General features: G+C 41.5%; 1 protein-coding gene across 2 annotated transcripts in view; it reads left to right on the forward strand.

Moving 5' to 3' along the window:
• The window catches only part of PHLPP1 (PH domain and leucine rich repeat protein phosphatase 1), a 132,659-nt gene extending 114,140 nt beyond the window's left edge, over positions 1-18,519 (forward strand). For both annotated transcript variants that reach the window (XM_027657466.1, XM_027657467.1), the window contains exons 11-17: positions 1,390-1,590; positions 2,595-2,757; positions 7,461-7,591; positions 11,143-11,247; positions 12,051-12,245; positions 14,280-14,508; positions 16,442-18,519. In XM_027657466.1, the coding sequence (XP_027513267.1) occupies positions 1,390-1,590; positions 2,595-2,757; positions 7,461-7,591; positions 11,143-11,247; positions 12,051-12,245; positions 14,280-14,508; positions 16,442-17,572 (2,155 nt within the window). In that variant the 3' untranslated portion in view covers positions 17,573-18,519. The remainder of the gene's footprint in view (positions 1-1,389; positions 1,591-2,594; positions 2,758-7,460; positions 7,592-11,142; positions 11,248-12,050; positions 12,246-14,279; positions 14,509-16,441) is intronic.
• The last annotated feature ends 3,528 nt before the right edge of the window (positions 18,520-22,047 follow it).

Raw genomic sequence — 22,047 nt, forward strand, 5'->3', positions numbered from 1 at the left:
ATTATTAGGCCTTAAAGGTCAGTGTGGACTCCTGTGTGCATGAGAGCAGCTATCGATATTTTATCGCTTTCTCTTAAGATTGACGGGAACACACCTACCTTTTGTGTCCTGATCAGTGGCTGTACAGGCTTCAGACAGCACATTTATGAGTCTCCGTTGTTGAACTCAGCTTTGCCCGTTGCTGCTGCCCATTCCCGTTGTTTGGCAGGAGCAATATGACCTGGTCTGAATGTGGCTGCTGCAGACTAGCAACACACACTTCTGTATTGCTCTGAGGCAACCTTTTCTGAAAATGGAAAGAAGGAAGAGAGGTCATATTTCTGCTGAAAAGGCATGGTTATGCCAAAGTTGGTTACCAAAGGATAAATAGTTTATTTTTCCGTGTCTTTGGAATAACTGGTGTGAAATCTAGCCCTCAAGATACCTACAGTGCTGCTGTGGTCACCAAACTCCCCTAACAAACATGAATCCTCTGCCCATAGAACTTCACTGGCAGGAAAGGGCAGTGCCTATACCTCAGCAAGTCTGGGTCCTGTCCTGGAAAAAAGTCCTTTGGGGGAGAAAGAATAACTCCATTTCTGTGCTTCTTCAGTCCTTGCTGCTTGCGGTGGGACTGCAAAAATGTACTTGACATGGGCTTCTGCTGCTTTGGGGAACAGGGGAAGGGCACTGAGAAACTGCATAGAGATCTGGCTGTCTTGCTGCACACATCAGCAAGCAAGTATACAACTTTTTAAATTTAATTAGCTACTAGCACTATCTCTCTTTAAAATCTGAAAGGCAAATTACTGCTTCGTCTCAGGCTTTGTTTTTTGCTGTGCTTGGTGCATCTTTAGCTATCCAAATATTCAAAGAGTACTTTTTCATATTTCGTAGTTGCTTTCAGGCCTGCAGGTTTAAACAAAATAGTGTCTGCACCCTAGACAGTATTTAAAATATTGAAATGTTGGCTGACTTTTTTTACCATTGACTTGTTTAGTCACTTGAAAGGCAGCTATGCTCTCATGATTCGTTGATGATGAATACAGAATTCGTTTTTATGTGTAATGAATATGGAAATTATGTGGTTTGTTATTGCTCTAACCTGTAGGTACGTATGTAGTAATGTTGGAGGTACTGAGGTCTTGATAACAGAATAGAGGCATTCTGACATACTCATTTTGCTCATGTTTTGTTCTTACAAATGTGGTCATTTAAAAACACAATCAGTTTTGTTCTTATAGTGCTAGACTTTTGGTCTTTCTGTCTGTTGTTGTGAACTTGTTCCTTTTGACCTTTACTTTATAACTATCTTAAGTTACCTCTTAAAAATAGAGATTTTTATTTATACTTCTAGACAAAACTTGCAGGATGTTTCACTGAACTCCCTTATGTAACTTCTCTTTGCAGCCTGAGATTTCTTAATGCCTCTGCCAACAAACTGGAAATGCTTCCTCCAGCCACCCTTTCTGAAGAAACCCACAGCATCTTGCAGGAGTTGTATTTGACCAATAACAACCTCACAGATAAATGTGTACCCTTGTTAACAGGCCACCCACACCTGAAAATCTTGCACATGGCTTACAATCGCCTACAGAGCTTCCCTGCAAGGTAAGTTTCACTGCCTCTGGCCCACTGGTGGGTGGGCATCGTGAAATATTTTCACAGCAAGAACTAAATTGCACAGAAATGTGGTGGCATAGGCTGTATTTCGAATGTAGTGGTACTGCAGTGGGTGGATTCACCTGCTTATGTCCTCTTGCACATTGCTACCCTCTCTTGCAGTACACAGTCAAGCAAGGCTGCATGTTGGTTGATGTGTTTTAATGATGCTTGAAACTCTTTTCAGCTGGACTAATTCAGCATGGCCACACTTTGCTTTTGGAAGTTGAGCTAGGAGGTCTTTTGTTTTGCCTGTCTTGGTCACTTTGCTTACACTTGGTGGGCTTCTCCTCACAAGAGATTAGTGAGCATAATGGTCTGGAATTGTCTTCTCAAAGTGAAGTACACTACACGGGAAAAATCCTCTCAACTCCTGAAGGAGATTCTGCCTTGCCAGCAATTTCTGTACTTTCAAATCACTCTGTTTTAATCAGAAATCTTTCAAGTGTAAGATGTGCTGTAAAACTGATGGGGTACGATCTTGGAAAAGAGTTCCCAATAAATAATGGAAAAGACATCTCTGTCCTTGTGTGATGTTCTGAGCATCTAGGCTTCAGTGGCAAGGGGGAGGGATGGAGATGAATTTAGGGGGAAGAGTTGAGTGGGGTGCTAGATGGTGGAGTGGAAAATTTTGGATGGAATCAGAAACTGGGGTAAAACAAAAGGGAAAGAAGGGAGGAAAAAGAGTGAAAGTGAGCTGGTGAGCAGGGGCAATGTAAGCAAAGTAAGTAATCTGAAAGGTAGTGTTAACAAACACTAGAAGAAATACACATTTTGTTCCACAACTGGGTTAACATCTGTGTGAGGAGAGGTGACAGCCACTGCTGTGAACAAGAGTCAAAGTCTATGATTTTGTTTTCTTAAAATAATGATAACTGCTGCTCTTATTGCCACTTCAAAATAAAATATGTATGTCTATTAAAAGAAGAATTCTCAAATTTTTGTTTTCATAGCAAAATGGCCAAGCTAGAAGAGTTGGAGGAAATTGATATTAGTGGGAACAAACTGAAAGCCATTCCAACAACCATCATGAATTGCAGACGTATGCATACTGTAATTGCTCACTCCAACTGCATTGAAGTCTTCCCAGAAGTCATGCAGCTTTCTGAAATAAAGGTATGGAATGAATGTGCTTTGGAAGAAGCAAGCGTAATGTGATTTTACCAATTCTGTTCTCCCCTTGGGTCTCTCATTGCTATGGGATAGTATATTCTCAGAAATTATGGCGATCTGACAACTGCTTTCTCCTCTGAAGTCATATGCAAAATATTTGCCCCTGTGCAGCCTCAGAGTGAAATGGAAGAGGAGCCTCAAAATCTGATTTACGCTTACCTTCATTAGATCGTATCTTCTCTGCCAAATAAGTGTTAATTGTCTTCTTGTGACAGTCTGTTTTGATACGACTTAAACATTTGGCAAGAGCTATGGATAATTAACTGTTGCTGCCTTGGCAATTGGTTGATTGTGTAGGAATGGACTTTGTTTAGAGCACATGTTAAAAACCGCTGAAGCTGCAAAATATGATAGGCCTTGGGGACAGAGATAAATTCCAGGAGCACGGGATTTGAGTATTTAGGCAAGCTACTTTCATTTTCCTAATTGCAGTCATATTTTGCACAATGGGGAGAATACTTAATCCATTTCTTGTATGTGTTTCCAGAAGTAATCGTGTACATTTCCTGACATTTCTTTTTGTGGGACACATTCTTTGCTTGACCACACTGATGAACGCTGCCGCTTACCTTTTGTGAATCGAGTTTCTGCTTCTCACCCGACTAGTGCAGAATAGTTTGTGCTGTGCGTTCTTTTCTTCTGGCCAGAGCTGGGAGACGGTTATCTCACAGCATACAAATCTTGTGATACAGCAGAAAAATCTGTCATTCTCTGAGGCTGAGAACTGATTACCTATTCATGGACTCAAAACAACTTAAGTGTCCTTCTGGCACTCTGTGAAGTCAAAAGGCTAAGTTCCCAGCCTGACGTGTATGCCTCAGTGTCTGGGGTCATGGAAAGCAGCAGGAGCAATAACTCTGTTGGACAAGCAAGTACATGTAAAGATGAGCTTTGTGGTTTTAGCCAGGAAATCTCAAACAAACTTGTGGGTTTCTGAATACTCCTCCCTCTTTGGAACAATGGCCAGAGGAAGCAGAGGGCCATTTAGAATCAATCAGAAGTAAAGCCTTTTTTCTTAGAGGAAGAATTGGGGTGGGGGAGTAAGGCTCTGCACAGTAAACATTTCTTTAAAAATATGAGGGTGGTGTTAACAAAACAAAACAAAAAGATAATGTAAACATGCTGATAGGAAACAGTCACCTTTTTCCTTTTGTTCATGCATCTTGGGGAAAACTGAATGCTTTATAGAAGCATCATGTTCAAAGTGCTACTCAGCGACACTGAGCAGCAAAAATGCTCTTGGAAGACCTAGCAGTTTCTTCCTGCTGGTTTCCTATGGTTATTTAGTTCTCTTTAGTAGAAGAAAGAGGTGTGGATGTCACCAAGCGTTTTGGGAACGCAGGGATAGCGTGTGTGGCTTCATCTGAGAGGGCACAGTGTTCTTTGACTCCACCTTTGTGGAAGGACAATGCCTGGTCAGTACTCCAGCCGAGTTTTGACTTACATGAGATGTAAATTACCAGATGGGAATGTGCTGTGTTGGGTATAGGAGTTTTTCTGGCCTTTTGGCGGTTTCTCTAGGTCAGGGTTGGGGTTTATCAGTTTGGAATTAAGCTTGTGCTGATTGCCTATATCCTTTACTTGGCCTTACCCGAGCTCCTTCTTAGATACATAAGAGCATTGAAAATGTGCCAGAGTAAGTTTGGAATTCATTGCTTTAAGTATGGATTTGGTCATTTGGTGAAATAAGATTGCTTATAGGAAAGCACAAAGTCATATAGTCTGATGTCACCTCTGTGCATATATCATATTTGATGGTTAATTTTAACTGAAGTGTCATTCAAACACACTAAACTCCTGGGAAAACTCTGTTACCTGAGGTAATGGCTGTTTTGCTTTTGTATTTAATTAGCCTGGGAGGCTGACATATTATGGTTTTGGTGTCAGTACTACTGGAACAGTTAGTAGCAGCAGTTACTATGCTGTCTGAAATGATTTCAGAAGAAAACTAGTATAAATGATGATGCTTTTACAGTTGCAACAACTCCAGGATTTCCAGTCGCAAGGTCATTTTGGCAATATAATTTACTCTAAGCCTTTTTTACACACTTTTTTATACACTGTAGCCTTTTCCAAGGCCACAGAAGTTGTGTTGCCCTCTTCTAAAGAGCCCAGGGGACATCTCTGAAATATCTTGCCCAATACATTTTTTAGGGTTTTTATTTTTTTTTATGACAGGTATTTATACTGTCAGGTTTATCTCTGTGCACTGAAATATCTTCTGTGAGTGGCTGAGCAGCTGGAAGCACACACACCTGAGTCAATGCCCCAGCAGACACTGCCTTGCAGCTGTTGTTTGACTGCAATTCCTTGCCTTAGAAAACAAAAAGGATGCTTTTGAAATGATTATGCATTGTCCTGGTGTTCTTGTGCAGTCAAACAATTGACTAGTCCTTACTGCTTCTGTAGAGTGTAGCAACCTGGGCTTGCTTTTCCCAGCCGGGACTTCACTTTACTTTGTCATCCAGTTTTTGTTGACTGATGAGTTGCTTCTATTCATGGTTGTCTTGCTGGGCTGCTGTGCTGAGGGTGATACAGAGGCTTTTTTGTCACCATTTTTGATCAACCTTATCTTTTGCAGGACGATTACATTGAGATCTGAAATAAGTGAAGATCTAGTAGCAGTAACACCTTGAAAACAAAACTCTTGATCTTTGGTAGTTTTTCTCCTAGCTAAACAGGTTAATATGGGTATGGTCACCTTCAGTCACAACTGGAAATAACTGAAGTCCCTTCCAGCCTTGAACACAGCAGTTACAAAGCTGTGGATGCAGCATAAGCAAATGCTGACTGTTCTGTCTTTCAGCTAGCCTATCAAGTGCAAAGTCCTGTGTGCAGTTGCAGGAGTTGTTCGTCTGGTGCTGCATGGGTGGGGCAAAACCAGCTTGCATTTCATACATCAGGAAATTGGGATCAGTTAGGATGCAGACTTTCCTGCTTGCCTGGGGAGTAGAATAAGGACTAAATTTAACACAGATCCGCAGCAAGTTCCTCTTAGCCTTTTCTTCAAACAGTACAAGTGATACCTAAGAAAACCCAACCTGATAAATAAGCTATCTTCATAGTGCCTAGGGACCAAGAGATCTGCTGTAGAGTGTTACTATCTTTGGCATGCTGGGCATTTAAGGAGAATAATGAAATTATTGTATTTGTATTTTTCATTCCGGCATGCTCTTCCATCAAATTTGTAATAGCATTGAGGTGTTGAACACAGCAACTGCTGGCAGCTTTCTTAATCTGCAAAGTAATTACCGGCTCTCTGGAAGCAGCAAGAAGTTGTGCGGAGTCAAAAACCTCGCTGGAATAACTGCTGTTAAACTGGTCTACTATTTTGTTTGCGTGACAGATTTAGACTTTGATTTCCTTATCAGGCTTAGATAACGTCAGCAGTTTGTTCTTGATAGATAATAAAGCCTCCATATTAGACAATCTTGGGATTCAAGATTTGGGTCAGAAATTTATTTCCGTTGTGCTTATTTAATAAAGTGTTCGGAGATTTTTCGTTTCCAGAATTTACTAGATAAATCTTACACCTTCTTCCAGCTCAGGACCCAATGTCTTTGTATACACCTACAAAAATGAAAGTGCTTCTCTTGTATCGATGGTAATTATGTAATGGTCAAAATGTACAGTTAGGAAAAGTCTCCCTCTGCCCCTTTCAGCTTTTTTATTAAAGTTTCTGAAGTCTTTCCCTTTTTGCAGCTTGAAAGTAGAAAATGGTCTTTCAGAAAGATATGGATAGTTTTTCTGTCCTCTGTTAAATACCAACTTGTTCTGTCCTCTCAGAATTACGTTTTTGCAGCTTTTGGTGCATACTACACTGATCATCCTGAAACAGCATTTGGAGAGTTGATTTTGTTCCCAAATACCCTATTTTTCCTCATGTATTGACTTTCATCTGAATATGCAGCTTTAAACAATGTTTGTTTAGAGATTTCATCATTCTAGTGCACTTGTTCTAGCTAATTTGTGCTTAGCTGGTGGGTAGCCTGCAAGTTGCTCTGCTGTTTTGTGTCATATTTTTCTGAAATATTTAAACTTTTTTTTTCACTCATTTTATTGACTTCATATTTAAATATGACTCCATCTAAGATGACACAAATTGAAACCATGTTTAAAACTGCATGATATTTTTTTCCTTTCCCCCCTTTACTCCTCCTCTCCACATACACGAATAACTCTCCTTATTTTATTATCCCTCAGTAAATCCTGAACTCGTGGGAGCATGCTCATACTCATACTGGTTTAAACTGACTTTGGAGGAGGGATGCCCGTGGCTTAGAGGCCCCAGCTGTACTTATCTCCGTTTCCTTTATCTATTAAGACTATTTTCATCAATAACATTTTTTCTTAAATACTTCGAAAATCCACTGACAATCTTTTTGTCTGTGAAGAGCAGACAAAACTTAGTGGTTTTGTAACAAGATGGCACCTGACTATAGATGGAAATGGAGGGAACATATTTCTAGGTGTCCCTAGCAAGATGGCTAAATGTCATATGAATTTCTTTTGTAAGAACCACTTACCTAAATGAATGGTTGCAACCTTTATTGTTCATAAAACGTGCATTACAGCATTTAATCAAAATTTGTATGATCTTGACGACAGCTGAATTCTCTTCTTTTTTGGCTGCTTTCCTTTTGCAGTGTGTGGATCTAAGCTGCAATGAATTGAGTGAAGTCACATTGCCTGAAAACCTGCCTCCAAAACTGCAAGAGCTGGACCTGACTGGAAATCCCAGATTAGCCCTGGATCACAAAACCCTAGAGCTGCTGAAGTAAGTTACCTTACAGAGGGGGAAAGGGCGGAAAACCTCTGTCCCTAGGATGTGAGAAAACCACAATACACAGAAGTGTGTATCTCTTGTAAGGAGAATGTCTTCCTGTTGTCAGTGGATCAGAAAGTAACAGACTATGTGGATAGGTCAGAAATTGGTGCTTCCTTGAATAGGATGACTTTATTTGCTCCAGTGCAATTGCTTTCAGTTGTAACTCCTGGAGGGTTCTGCTAGTCTGGGTTAACCACTATTGGGCCAGTTTGATATCCATTTTACTTCTGACAACAGATTCAACAAAAAGACCAATTTTGTACCATTGTGGAGATGCCAGTAGCTGCCTACTTTTTCTTTCTTCACATTTATCTGCTTGGGTCTCTTTGCCATTGTGTTCTTTTTAGCTCTTCACATACTGTTTCTTGTTACCCTTCAAACCTCTCTGCTTTTGTCCTAGAAATGATACATTTTTCATATTTAAACCTCTCGTGAAGACTCACATCTCCCACTCTGTTTGCAGCAAAACTAGTTCCTTTGCTTTGGGACCCTCATTTTCCTTCCTGTTTACCTGTTTGTTTCCTGCCCTCACTGAAGTGTCATCCATAACTGAAATTCACCTTGTGCCTTGTTCTGCAGTGTGTTGGGAATTGTTGCACTAAACCAGATCATCTGTGGATAGTGGTGCTGCCTTGACCTTTTCTTTTGTCCTTTAGGGAACTGCACCAGCTCCAGGTTTCCTTCTAAGTCTCTTCGATTCTTAAATATTGAATGGTTTCAAGGAGGATTGATTTACTTTTTAGGGGTTGATCAGTTGCTTCATGCTGTTTGCTTTTAAATGGTTAAGAGCAGACACTGGAGTAGTAAACCTCATCGGTTGTGCAAGTAAGGGAATCTTATGGTGTGAGTTTACTTTTAACTTGAATCAGCAGGGTTTACAAAATATAAGTGGAAATGTGAGTAATGATGAGTTTTCACAGATAAGAGTCCATGTTCTGCAGCAGACAGTGAAAAAAGGGGCATTCCTCTTATTTTAAGAACTGCTTTATTGCATACAAGAAATCTTCTTGCAGAAGTAGTGTGTAATTTTGCTCTGGTTCATGGGGGGAAAAAGATGTGTTTTACACAGTTAATGAATTGTATCAAAACTTAAAGTGAAATATCAGCTTTTGTCATGTATAACCCAGCAGACAAGATGGGCACCCAGTTTCTTATCATGTTAGTGTTCGGGCATCATGCATTGTAGCATTATTGTACAAATTGAAATCCTAAGTAGTTGAAGAGAAGTGTGGCCCAGTTACATGCCGTATTTTCACTGGCAAATATGTGGTTCTTAATTCACAGAAAACTTTTTTCCCCCTTGTATGCTCATTTTGCTTGATTATTTGTTTGGAGGGGTTGAGGGTGTTTCGTTTTTTTTTAGTTTTGTTTTATTTTTTAAAATAAATTATTCTAAAGACTTCAGATCTGTTCTGTTCACTAATATTCATTTGCTGCAGTCAGGTGTTTCAGTCTATACTGATATGCTACCCTGACTTCTATGGTATACTTCTATAATTGACTGTGAGGGAGGAGGCACTTCTTTCACTTGATTTTCCTGGCAGGCACAAAAATACTTGTGCACTTGATACTTTTTATATCTTCCTTCTGCATGTGAAAGGCAGCTCTCCATCTGTGCCCTGGCAAGATTGAAGCAGGTAGTAGGTTAATATGTATTCTCAGTGCTGGTGAGAAGAAAAGTCCTGTCATGCATGCTTGCTTTTTTTAATATGTGTGGAGATCTTAAAGGATGCTTGCATGCTTAGGAGGATGTTGCGAAGGGATTTAGTGGATGTAAGAATTTTCAGTAGCAATTAAAATGAAAAAGAACAACAACAACAACAAAAAATAAATGCTGCTACTCTGATTTCTAGGAACGAGCATCTAGTTCAATTGTAACAGTCATTTTAAATTAAGGGGGGGAATAAACCATGCTGTTCAGAAACCTTAGCCCATATTGCCTGCATAGGATGTGCTGCTGGATATCATTCCTTTCTGGTCTGTTTGTGGTGGTGCTACTAAGGAGGCTGAAAGCAGTGCATTAAGGAATTTTTTTTTTTCACCACTGCTGGGAAGCCTTGAGACAAGTTTGGGTCCTTGACCTGCCTAGGAATCAATGGTCAGTCAATCCAGTTAAAAAAGAAACAGAAACCTTTTTGACTCAAGTTCCTGTGCTCTAGAGATAAGTGCCTTGTGTGAGAAGTCTGCAAAGAAAGAGTGTTTGCTCATATGTATACTTCTTTGCAGGTGCAGACAGAATTAGAATCTCTGCTACTTTAGAAGAGATCCAGGTTTCCAGTCTGATTTGGGGTTAGATAATCTCTTCTAATGCTTGTGGCAAGATGTTTGCCTCCTGTTTGCCACATGGAGGGCTGCAGAACCAAAAAACTTAAAACAAAAGTGGTTCTAACATTATTTATGTCATTTGTTTGCTTTTAATCTGCCCTTGCTGATGTACATCCTGGCTATTAACATAGAAGAAATCGAACTGCATGTGACAGTACTTCAGGTTATTTGAGGAAGGCTGTGCAATGCTGAAAAGACTTTTCTGTGTGTTCAGGTCAGGTAGGGATTTGGATAGAGAAAAAAATGAATACTCAGAGTGAACAGTTAGACCTTTCTGCTTGTGTCCTTTTATGTTTCTTTTGGTTCATGAAAGGTTCAGGTGCCTTTGAAGTCTCAGCAGCGTGTGGGGAGCTCGCTTTTCCTGCCTTTGGAAAAGAGCGGTAGGGAGCAGGGGGTAGGTCATCTCTCCCCAGCAAAGCAGGGCTGTGAGGAGAAGGGTATAAACAGAGAGGGCTGGGCCCTTTTTAAGTCTTTACTATGCTCCGTGAGATACTTGAAATTCAGGCTAAAGGCTATGTTGGTAGTAAATTGCAGGGTAGAGGATCAAGGGCCTAAGTAAAATTGGACTGCACAACTGGGGAAGGCAGAAGGGCTGTTGCCTGCTGTCAGGACCACAGGCTGGCTCTTGCAGGTTGATGCAGGACCAGGATGGAGCTGATTTCAGTTTTGTGGGTGTTTTCATGAAAGGCTGTTACTGCATGTTGTTGTTTCTAAATAATTTTTTTTTCTTCCATTTAGAGGATGCTGTGGGTCATACAGGATATTTCATTTGAGTACAATGAAAAGAGTGCAGAGACTTGTTAGAATGGGCGGGAGAGATGTATGAGTTAAAAAAAGTCACCCCCCTCTACTGACTTTGATCAAACTAGTGACAAATTTGCTTTGTATTCCTACAGGGCCAGGTTTAAAACAAATAGCTTGGGGTGAGGGCAGGGAAAGAAAAGCCAACTAAGCAAAACAGTGCAGCTGCCACCCTCATAGAGGCTGTCAGAGGCATTGTTTGTTGTATACAGGCACATAAAGGTAACCACTTTGGATGTCCTGTTTCATTTTCTTCTATTAAATGTATTACTGAGAACTGGGAGAGTAGAAAAAGGTATTTTCTTCACGTTTTAAGTTGAATCATGTCAGCACTTCAATCCATTGCATCTTTCCCCTTTCTTTTCTCCTTGCAGCAATATTCGCTGCTTCAAGATCGACCAGCCCTCAGCCGGTGACGCTTCAGGAGCGCCGGCAGTGTGGAGTCACGGGTACACGGAGGCATCCGGCGTTAAGAACAAGTATGACCTGGTGTGGGTTTTGTTACATGGGCACTCTAACAGCAGAGTCCCTCTATGCCAAGATAAAGAAATCAGTGAAAGTTTTGGGGCTCACAGAGGCAGAGGCCATGCCACAACTCTGCATTTGTATACCAAGCCCCTGCTTGGCTCTCCACTTCGGTCTTTGTTAGGGAAGTTGCTAAGATACAAGTGTAGCCGACACATTTGGTCTATGCAAGACTCTGGTACTTGCAAAAGATTTGAGTGTTTGAAAGCATTTTCTTCTTTGCAAAGCTTCTTTATCTTCAACCAAAGGATGTTTACCAAGCAAATCAGAGATACTAAAGGAAGAGACAGAATGGCCAAAACTCTGAATATTCACAGTGTGTGACACTCCTGTGATTAAGGCAGCACTTGACAAATAATGTATCAAGAGCAATGTGATTAATCTTTGTGCCTCAAATACCTTTTGAGAAATCCTTTGCTACCCGGGTTTCTGTAGCAAGTGCCAGCAAGCCTTTACCAACTGTTTAATGATTTAACACACAACTTGGTCCCAAAGATGGCTTTTAGAGGAGCAAGTGCAGTTTAAATTGGTGTTTCAGGGATACTTCCCCCCTTTTTCTACAAATAAGGGACTAGTTCACATGCTGAAAAGGAGGAAGAATGTTAAGGCCTTGGTTTGAACTTCCAGTATAGTTTTCTCCCCATCTTAGCACTGTTGATGGGCCTGACTTGTCTCCAATTAAACTGATTAATTTATCCACTATTAAACTAATAGTGGGATATATCCATGATGTTCTCCTGCTTTGTTTTTTCACTAGGCTGTGTGTGGCAGCACTTTCAGCCAACAACTTCTGTGACAACCGGGAGGCACTTTATGGTGTTTTTGACGGTGACCGCAATGTGGAAGTGCCGTATTTGCTGCAGTGCACCATGAGTGACATCTTAGCAGAAGAGCTACAGAAAACAAAGAATGAGGAGGAATACATGATCAACACTTTTATTGTTATGCAGAGGTGAGTCTTGAATCTGAAGCGTTTTTTGCCTTGGCTGTGCTCACTGGGCAGGTTGTTTGCTTTCAGGTCAGACATCTGCTCTTGCTTCAAAGAAATGTGAGGGGTGGGAAAAAGCCTTGGTATCTGGCTACAGCGTTTTCTTTTATTGCTTGTTTTGTGAATATTGCTCTCTGTTCCTTTCAGGTGTGGGGACAAAAACCCCAACACCTCCCCAGCCAAACAAGAAAAACTCCAACTCACCTGCAAAATTACTAAATGCCCATGACTAAGTGGTGGGTGGAGGTTTATTCTTTTTTTGTGTATTTTCTAAGTCTTACCATTCACAATTGGCCATAATCAAGTCAGTGTTGTGAATGTCTTGATCATCTTTTTAAACTTCCTTACTACTGCTGCCTGAAAGTCTGGACTCACTCTTTCTGTTTCTCTGTACCAATTCCGGTTATTTAAGGCTACACAGCTATTTAAAACAGATAGTTTGACTCCTTAGAAATCCCTTTGGCCTTAGAATATAATTTGAGCAGGACCCATCCAGAGACACTGTGATACAATAGCTGTGAGTGTAATAGTAGTTTTGTGTAGTGGTTTGGAAACTGTGTGTGGTGTTCTTGACAGAAAAAGAAATTGTGCCCAAGGAGACACTGAGTGAAGGAGGAGTATGAAGAGAATTGAAGAAAGGAAGAGGTCAGGGAAACAAAGGAGAAAGCAAATAAGCAACTTAGAGACTAAGGAAGTGGATCAATTAAAAGTAGTATTGCTTATTGTTGAATTGCTGCACCTTTGGAAAGGAGAAGTACTGAATTGTTGTATTGGAACAGATAGGGAAGCAGTAGGATGGTACTGAAACTTACAAACACAAGAGAGAAAACAGTTCCTTCCCATAATGACTTATAACAGTGCCTCAGACTACTAGCTGAGAAGGTGGTTGCCATATACTTAAAGTATTCAAAACTAATAACAAATTTGAGTATCGAAAGTACTTAAGTGGTTTGTTACTAATGCAATTTCACAGAAATGTGGCATTCTTACAAAACAAGCTGCTTTTTTCCTGTCTCAAATCAAAATAAGCTAACCACTTTTTTGGAGAACCAGAAATAGTATTCATTCCAGTTGCATTTAACCATTCACTGATGCTTACAGTTGATATGCAGCACTCCTAAAGTGTATTTGTAAAAAATAAATTAAAAAAGCACATTGAAGCTTGGTTGCAAATTTAATTGTGCATTCTCCTCAGAATTTTGAATCAGAAGTTCTTACTAGCTATACCAACCCTTAATATAAATATTAGCATTAGCTTTATAATTACTATAGGAGAAGACCCCAGTAAACAAGCTACTGGGAAGGATGAATGTTTTTTCACAGTCTAGTATTGCAATTAACTTACCTTGTAATGGCAGGATTCTGAAAACTTCAATTTTATTGATAGGATTTTTTCCTTCACTGTGACTCCTGCTGAAAAAGCAGGCTTAAACATTTCTAAGAATATATTTAATGGGTTATTACCTGACAGCATAAACTCCTTACAGTGGAGTTCACAGCCACTGTGATTTTTTTTTACTAATAATTTGATACTTTTAAGAGCATTATTCTGAAGACATCACAAAACAGTGAACCTCTGCCTTCTGTTTTTGCTCAAAAGTAGAGGTTTTTTACAGTCGGAATTATTATTTTTATAACAAAATCTGTAGCTTCAGAAGCCAAAGCTCTATCTGACCTTTAAAACAAATATCTATAAGATGTAAAGGAAAAGAGACAACTGAAATTCTTTAAAAGTACAAAGATTTTTTTTTTTCCAAAATTGAGCAGATTTGAATATCTGCGTACGTGAAAATAACACACTGCCTGAGAAGTTGCACATGAGATCTCTGCAGTGCTTCTGCTGTAGTGTCACAGTCTTCAGTTGAGACTTTTGTTTCTGGCCCAGTGATCCGACAGAGTCAATGCCCCGAATGCTTGTGGAACAGCGGCTCTTTCTCCGTAGTACCCCTAACACTTGTTTTCCCGTTAAAGAACAATCATTGTTTTGTTTAATTCCAGGAAACTTGGAACAGCTGGACAGAAACTTGGAGGCTCTGCTGTCCTTTGCCATATAAAACATGATCCCATGGACCCTGGTGGATGCTTCACGCTAACCTCAGCAAATGTGGGGAAGTGCCAAACCGTTCTTTGCCGGAATGGGAAACCTCTGCCTTTGTCCAGGTGTTACGTGATGAGTTGTGAAGAAGAGCTGAAGAGGATTAAGCAGCATAAGGCCATTATCACAGAGGTTAGAGAACAGCTGGGACTGTTGCAACTTGCAGCTTCCTTGAAGAGTATTTGCACAGCAGTGCATGAAATTACATGTTTATATTAGTAACCTCTAGGAGGTAGTGTTCGTGGTATGGGTTCCAGAGTTGCACTTTTCCTTTCAAGGTGATTCATACCATACAATCAAGTTGCATTTCCATCCCATTGCCATGCAAGATTTTGATTACCTTCTGAGAGTGAGCAGTTTTAAGTGTGTTGCATTGGAACAGGAAAGCAGACACTCTCCTCCCAATGGGAGAGGAATTGCTGTGTTGGAGCTGTCGTGATAAGTCTCTCCAGTTGAAAAGGATGAGAGGGCAGAGCACTTGGAGCAGTGCTGTCCTTCCCTGAGGAGACTCCTTGCTCCCGGCAGGCTGACTTTGCTGTCTGAGCTTCTGTGTTGCCAGAACTGCCCTTTGACAGGCTGCTCTTGAAGAGAGCACTTGCCCAAAAGGAAAACTCACTCTGTGCTCAGCTGAACCATGAGGGAGGATAAAACTATTTGTTCCCTTCTTAGAAGCTTAAAGCCACTGCTGTCAGTTTTACTTTGCCTTGTGTGACACATGGATAAATATCGAGTCCTCCTAATGGTGGAGGAAAGGGCAGAAAACTCACTGCTGTGTGCCCGAGAGCAGCGTGCACGTGTGTGTGTAGGGATGTGTGTGTGTGTGGAATAAGTCATGTGCCTATTGATTTTGCCAGGGAAAGGTGACGACTGGGATCTCAAATGTGACAAGTTGAAAGGGAGTCACTCCAACGTAGTGTGCATCACCGAGGCATGCTCATTATGTTGTTCTGTGGAGGAAAAGGGAGATTTCTGTGCTGGATCTTAAGATGACTCACTGATTTCATGTACTTTGATGGCTTATCACTGCTGTCAGCCTTCTAATGGGAAAGTTAACAAACCAACATGGGATTTTATTTCTTCTGAGTGGTTTTAAAGAAGAAGCTTTTTTAGTCTTGGTTCACTTTTCTGTGGTTGTCTGCTTTATAATAAACCCTACAGTTATTAGCTGGACCCAAAGAGTGTAAATCCTCAACCTTTACTGTGCTTCCCAAACACACAATTAGGAGGGTGCAGCTATCCCCACCAGGCTGACAGATAGCTAGGCTTGCTGTTTCAGACACTTGCTCCGCTTATTGTGGCAGCTTAGATTCTAACCATGACAGGATTCTGGGATTCGGACGTGCATGGGATTTTTTTTCTCAAATGCGTCCATTTTTACTGATGTTTTCCCTTCAGATACTACTCCTCCTCCATTTGGAAATGTCATATCTAAGTGGAAATGTAGTAAGTAATTGGGGCATGTAAAACATTTCACTACAACTCAGCTGATTGAGACATGCAGACTTGCTCTCTGCTACATTTGACTTGCATGCTTCATTTAAAGTATTTTTTTAATGAACTTTTGTTTCTGAAGTGATGAGCCAAGACGAAACCTACGATTGTTACAGCTGCAAGAGGAGACTCATAACTGAATGACCTGCCCCTATATCAAATGGAGCTGTGTGTTGCTTTGCTCTGTATAAAGCCAGATATCGTGGGTGGAGGAGGGATAAGTCTGACTCACTAGTAAAACATTTGTCCAGTTGGCTCTTGCAGCTGCAGGGCCAGAATAGATGGCTCTTTGTTGCAGCCTTCTGCTTTGTTGGTCTGTGCATAGGTGATGCTGATGACAAATCAGTCAGGTGTAGGAGGTGTAGTGCAGGATTGCAAACCAGCCTTTGCTGTGCTCTGATCCCAGCTCTGTCTCTCCTTGCAAGTTACTTTGCTTTTTTGTCTCCTTAAATGGCGCTATAAATGGCAGCATTGGGGGTACTGCAAAACCAGCCATCAATAAAATGCAAGGAGATGCAGGTACTGTGTATCCTTGTCTGTCTTGTTTCCAATTTCTTGTCCTTTCTAATTTCAGGATGGTAAAGTGAATGGTGTGACAGATTCAACAAGAATCTTGGGGTACACCTTCCTTCACCCAAGTGTTGTGCCGCGTCCTCATGTCCAGTCCATCACCTTAACTCCACAAGATGAGTTCTTCATTCTGGGAAGCAAGGGGCTGTGGGACAGCCTCTCGATGGAGGAAGCAGTGGAGGCAGTCAGAAACGTGCCTGATGCGCTGGCAGCCGCGAAGAAGCTTTGCACTTTGGCCCAGAGTTACGGCTGCAATGACAGTATCAGCGCTGTCGTGGTGCAGCTCAATGTGACGGAGGACAGCTTCTGCTGCTGCGAACTTAACGGGGTCCCACCCCCCAGCCCAGGCATTTTCCCCCAGTCTGTCAATGTGGTCATCAAGGACAGGCCAACAGATGCTCTTGGGATGCCGTCTTCGAGCAGCGGTATGGCTTCGGAAATCAGCAGCGAGATCTCCACCTCCGAAATGAGCAGTGAGGTGGGGTCCACAGCCTCTGATGAGCCTCCCCAGGTAGCCATGAATGAGAACAGCCCGGCCTACCCAGGGGAGCAGCGCTGCATGCTGCACCCCGTCTGCCTGTCCAATTCTTTCCAACGGCAGCTCTCCAGCGCCACGTTCTCCAGCGCCTTCTCTGACAACGGCCTTGACAGCGACGACGAGGAGCCGATCGAGGGGGTGTTTACCAATGGCAGCCGCGTGGAGGTGGAGGTGGACATCCACTGCAGCCGAGCAAAGGAGAAGCAACTGCTCCAAGTGCCGGTGGAAGCCAGCGACGAAGGTATCGTCATCAGTGCCAATGAAGATGAGCCTGGCCTTCCCAGGAAAGCTGAATATTCTGCCACAGGCACAATAGGGCGTCGGCGGGGCAATGGTTCTGTGGCACCACACGAGAGGAGCCATAACTTAATTGAAGTTGCAACGGATGCACCACTCAGAAAAACTGGGGGCTACTTTGCTGCTCCAGCACAGCCTGATCCTGATGATCAGTTCATCATCCCACCAGAGCTTGAGGAAGAAGTGAAGGAGATTATGAAGCAGCACCAGGAACAACAACAACAACAACAACAGCAGCAGCAGCAGCAGAGGCAGTATCCAATGGACCACCTGGCAGACTATTATGATACACCACTATGACCCACTCTATTCACTGCTCAGAAATAAACTAACAAATAAGGACACTAGAGTGTGAGACCCAGTGGGCTTGCATTACAGCAGGGGTTTTCCTTATCCTTTTCCTTTATATACTTCCTTTTCCTTATCCTACCACTACAGATAACTGCAGCTTTTCAGTTTGTTAGGTTTAATATTCATTGACTTTCTTCTAGAGACGCTTGACTGGTAAAGTTTAAAATAGTTAATCTTCCCTTAACATATCAAGTGTAAAAACAGAAAAACAAAAAAATAAAAAAAAATAAAAAGGTTTAATATATTGCTGAGAAACAGATGATGATGTAATATTTTTTAAAATGGCTTGTTTGTTTTGTTTGAAAAGCAGGGCAGTAGCCAGTGCTAAATGATTTAAGTAATATTGTAATACTGTATTTCTTTGAGAGAAAAGGCTTTTTTTGGTCTTGAAAATGATAGACATTTGTAGAATATGGAGACTAACTCCTAGGAGTTGCTTTACTCTTTCAGGTGACTTAAGTCACTGAGATTCACTAATTTTCTCTGAGAGAACAGTTGATTGGGAAATTCCTGTAAATAGCTCAGTGTTGTATAGTGATGCTTACATGTTTTGTAGCCTCGGCATTAAGGACACAACCTGAAAAACTGACCTTTTTTCTTAAGCGACTCTTTGGGCCGTGGTCATGGAGCGTGAAGGACTGTGTGGCTGTGTACAAGTTAGCTAGAGCCAAGGTGGTGTAGACTGTTTATAGAAACCCACTTTTTCCTCCGGTCTCTTTCTTTCCTTACTTTTACAGACACGTTTTGTTTGTGTTCCTTACTGCTGCCACAACCAGCATGATTGTATAGAGCTCATTTGCTGTAGAACATTTACATACCAAGAGTTATATTAAAGCCGAATGCACAAATGAACATGTCATAATTTTTGTTATAATAAATATAAAATTTACACCTGATGTCTGCTTTTATGTCTGAATAGCTGAGCAGCAGCTCTCAAGGAGTAGCTTGCTGTGGCTTATCAGCATGCTGCTCAGTTAAACCAAGAAGTGTCGAAACTTTTTCAGCTTGATCACATTTTTACACTAACTGCAGAAGCTCACGTGTACTTTCAGAATTTAAAGACCACACAAAGTGGCCTTTAAAAGATAAGAAACAACTCTCTGAGGAATTGATCTGCTTCTTCTTTTCTTTGTCAGTACTAGTTCAGCACTATTGATTTGCCCTTTGCCACAGTATTGACAATTCCAGAAGACTGAAGAGGAGTGGTGCTCTGGCTGTATGCCACTGGGACTGACTGAAGACAGAAATGATGAAGGGATAAGAAAGGGAGGAGAAAATATTGGATACAGAGAGAAGAGGGGAAATTATAAGGAGAAGGCAGAAAAGTGAACTCAAAACTACCTACACAAACTCAAATTTGCTTGACTGTGCTGAATGAACATGAGTTCAGTGGCAATCAGACTTTGGTAGCAAAAGGGCATCTTTTTGTGATTCCTGTGGGAAAGGAGCAACACCCTTTTTCAGTATTGCCTCTAACCACCTGCTCCATTTCTCTTGTCACTCTTTAAAAAGCTGAATTAGTATGCAATCATGACAAGCAGTGTCTTGCTCCTGCTTGGCATTCATCTGTATTTTGGGAGAGGACTGTGGTAAAAGGCTGTTGTCCTTACTCTGTTCTAGGGTGAAATATCCCAGTTAGAACAGGATTACTGTTAACAAGAGATTTTTACTTAAATAATAACAATAACAACACAGGAGCAAACATTAAAATACCTGGTTTGGTAAATGTTTATAGCACTGTCTACTGTAGATCTAGAAGATTGTACTTGATTGTAATTTGAACTTCAAAATATCTTTTTAAAGAAAACTCATTAAATGTTATTTAAACAAAAAAAAGTTTATGGTTTATTGGCTAGTAGCTGCTAGGTGTTCTTTGGTAAACAGTTTGTATATTTCAAATTTTGCTGAACTGATTCATTGTCCTTGGAAAATGTTACGTCTTTTTTTTTTTCCTTCTGTTCAGGTGCTGCTTGAAGCTAAAGGTGATAACTAGCAAGGACATTATCGTGGCCTAGGCAAGTTTAGGGTTTCCTGAGCCAGGTTGAAAATTCTCTATATCCTAAAAAGAAAAAACAAAACACCAAAAAACAACTCAAAAAAGGCAGTTCTTTTCCTACTACTAGTGGAGGAGTAATCTGCCTGCCTCAGTCTGTGGTCTGTGTTCATAATAAGGTGCCTCTGGTGTGCTGTACATGTGGTACTCCAGAGAGAGAAGCAGAGGTCAGAGTAGGGGTGGAAGGGGATCATATCGTGTGAGCTAAACTTTGGCTCAGTGCTGACAACTGACACTCCCCTTTTCTCATGTGAGTAGGAGTATATGCACATAGGCTTCATAAAGACTTCCCCTTCATTTGAAGGAGAGACTCCCAAGAACTTGGCAGCCCCTGTGGCATTAACTGCTTACTGCAGTTTCCCCCCCTTGGCGCATAGATGGTCAAAACCGACAGCCCACTGAAGCTGGCCCCCCTTCCACATCATGCTGTCTGTAAAGTTAGGAATGGCATTCTGGAGTCAGGGCTTCTGTGGCATCAAAGTGACCGGATTTTGGCAGAGGAACTGTACCTTTGGATTTTTCCTCTGCCTTGAAGAAGATATCTGTGATAATGTCCTGTCTTAACAAGTCATAATGTGAAGGATTGATGCATTCATAGGGACGACTTCATCCCTCTGCTGGGCTTTGTGTAACATGTTGGACTAGATTAGTGGATTGCATGGCTTGGAGCATCTTTGAAAGTTCAGCATTTATTTTTAAACAAGGGCAAAAGAGTATTTTGTTCTGGCTTTAAACTGGGACTTGGAAAACAAGGTACAGTTTTTGCAACTTTTGATTTTTCTGGACGTCGCTGTCCTCTTTCACAGAAGGGGGTTAGTATGTTCTTATCTCATGAGGGCTGAAGCTGAAGTAATTGATTGCATCTACAGGCATTACTACTGTACATGTTTTTCTGATTACGTGCACAGTATATTTTGCACAGTTTTGACCTACTGGGAGCTTTCGGACTCGGAGACATGGATTTGTTTGCAGAACTTGACAGCTGTACCAGGAATGAAGGTTGGGGGCTAAAAAGAGAGGAAGGCTTTCAGCTGGGGAAAACGTAGAGCCACATTATCCTTATAATCAAGCCTTGCGTGTCCTTTGAAACTTGCTGATAGACGTATCTGAGACAAGTAGAAATGCATGAACAGGAGGAGGTGGATGGCTGATGGCAGAGAAGTGAACATACATTATTTCCTGGCAGATAATAGGAAGCTATGGTGGTATTGAGAAGTAATTGAGTGGCTTCTGTGCTTGTAAATGCGAGCCTTTTGTTGTGCCATAAAAGCTTTTTTCTTGATTTCTGCCCAAAGTGCTCTAATATAATGCATTTGTTGTACATAAATAACCTGTTGGCATCCTGCTTATGCATTCAGCATGTGGTACCACCATCTTGATGGTAACCAGTCCCATGGTGGCATCGCCTTCCTCTGGCTTACTGCCCTTGGAGTGCGTTGGCGGTGTCCGTGTAGGTTGTCTCCCTCACTGCTAGAGAATGTGCTGCTACTGTAGTGCCCCATATGTTTTGTCTCTTTGTAGCAAGCCCAGCTTCATCACATGTTTACAACTCACACACATAATTTTCTAGCAAATCATATGTATGTATTTTTTAAGTATAACTTTGCTGCTTTGGAAGCACATCCATGTGGGGCTGAGTGTTAATGAAATGTCACACATGGCTTTGGGGATGATTTCTGCATCTCTGCAATAGCCATGGATGGTGTCTTCTGGGGGCAGCCTTGCAGGTCTGGGCTTGCAAATGTTCACTTGAGTATGTTTATTGGGATAACCTAGTGAAGAGTTTACTGGTTTGGGGTGCAGAAGGCCTTGAATTGATTCAAGCAGAGGATTCAAAGGAGTGAATGGAACAGTAAATTTAGCCTGATCAGCCCGGTTTCCCTGGACACTGCCTGCAGTCAATAAAGAAATGTGTTTTTCTGAGAGATGAAGGCACTCAGGTCTTAAGCCGAGCAGTTCTCAGCAGTGCTATAGGGTCAGGTCCCTCAGAACTTTGGCTGCAGGGGGAGCTATGTGGCCAGAAGGTGGTAAAAATACCTTTGGGGCTCAGCTGGAACCAGGACATGTTGGTGTCTGTTAAATGACTCTACGTTTACTTTTTTTCTGTTAACCTGCTTTACTGCCCTGCTTTGTTAGTTCAATTGACTTGCTTCAGGGCCAACTTACTGCACTATTGTTGGATTAATTGATTTGTTTCTTACAGATTTAATTGTTAGCTGCATGCTTGCACTGCTTGCAGTGAGGATTTCATGGAATACTGCCTGAACCAATCTGTTCCTCTTGATTGCTTGCATTTTGGTGAGGGGTAAACGTTGTCCTACACTGATGGTGTTAAGTGTTCAAATGCCCTCCCTAACAAGACTGCTGCCTT

This window comes from Corapipo altera, unplaced genomic scaffold (assembly GCF_003945725.1).
Source record: "Corapipo altera isolate COAL_440 unplaced genomic scaffold, ASM394572v1 66, whole genome shotgun sequence".
NCBI lineage: Eukaryota > Metazoa > Chordata > Aves > Passeriformes > Pipridae > Corapipo > Corapipo altera.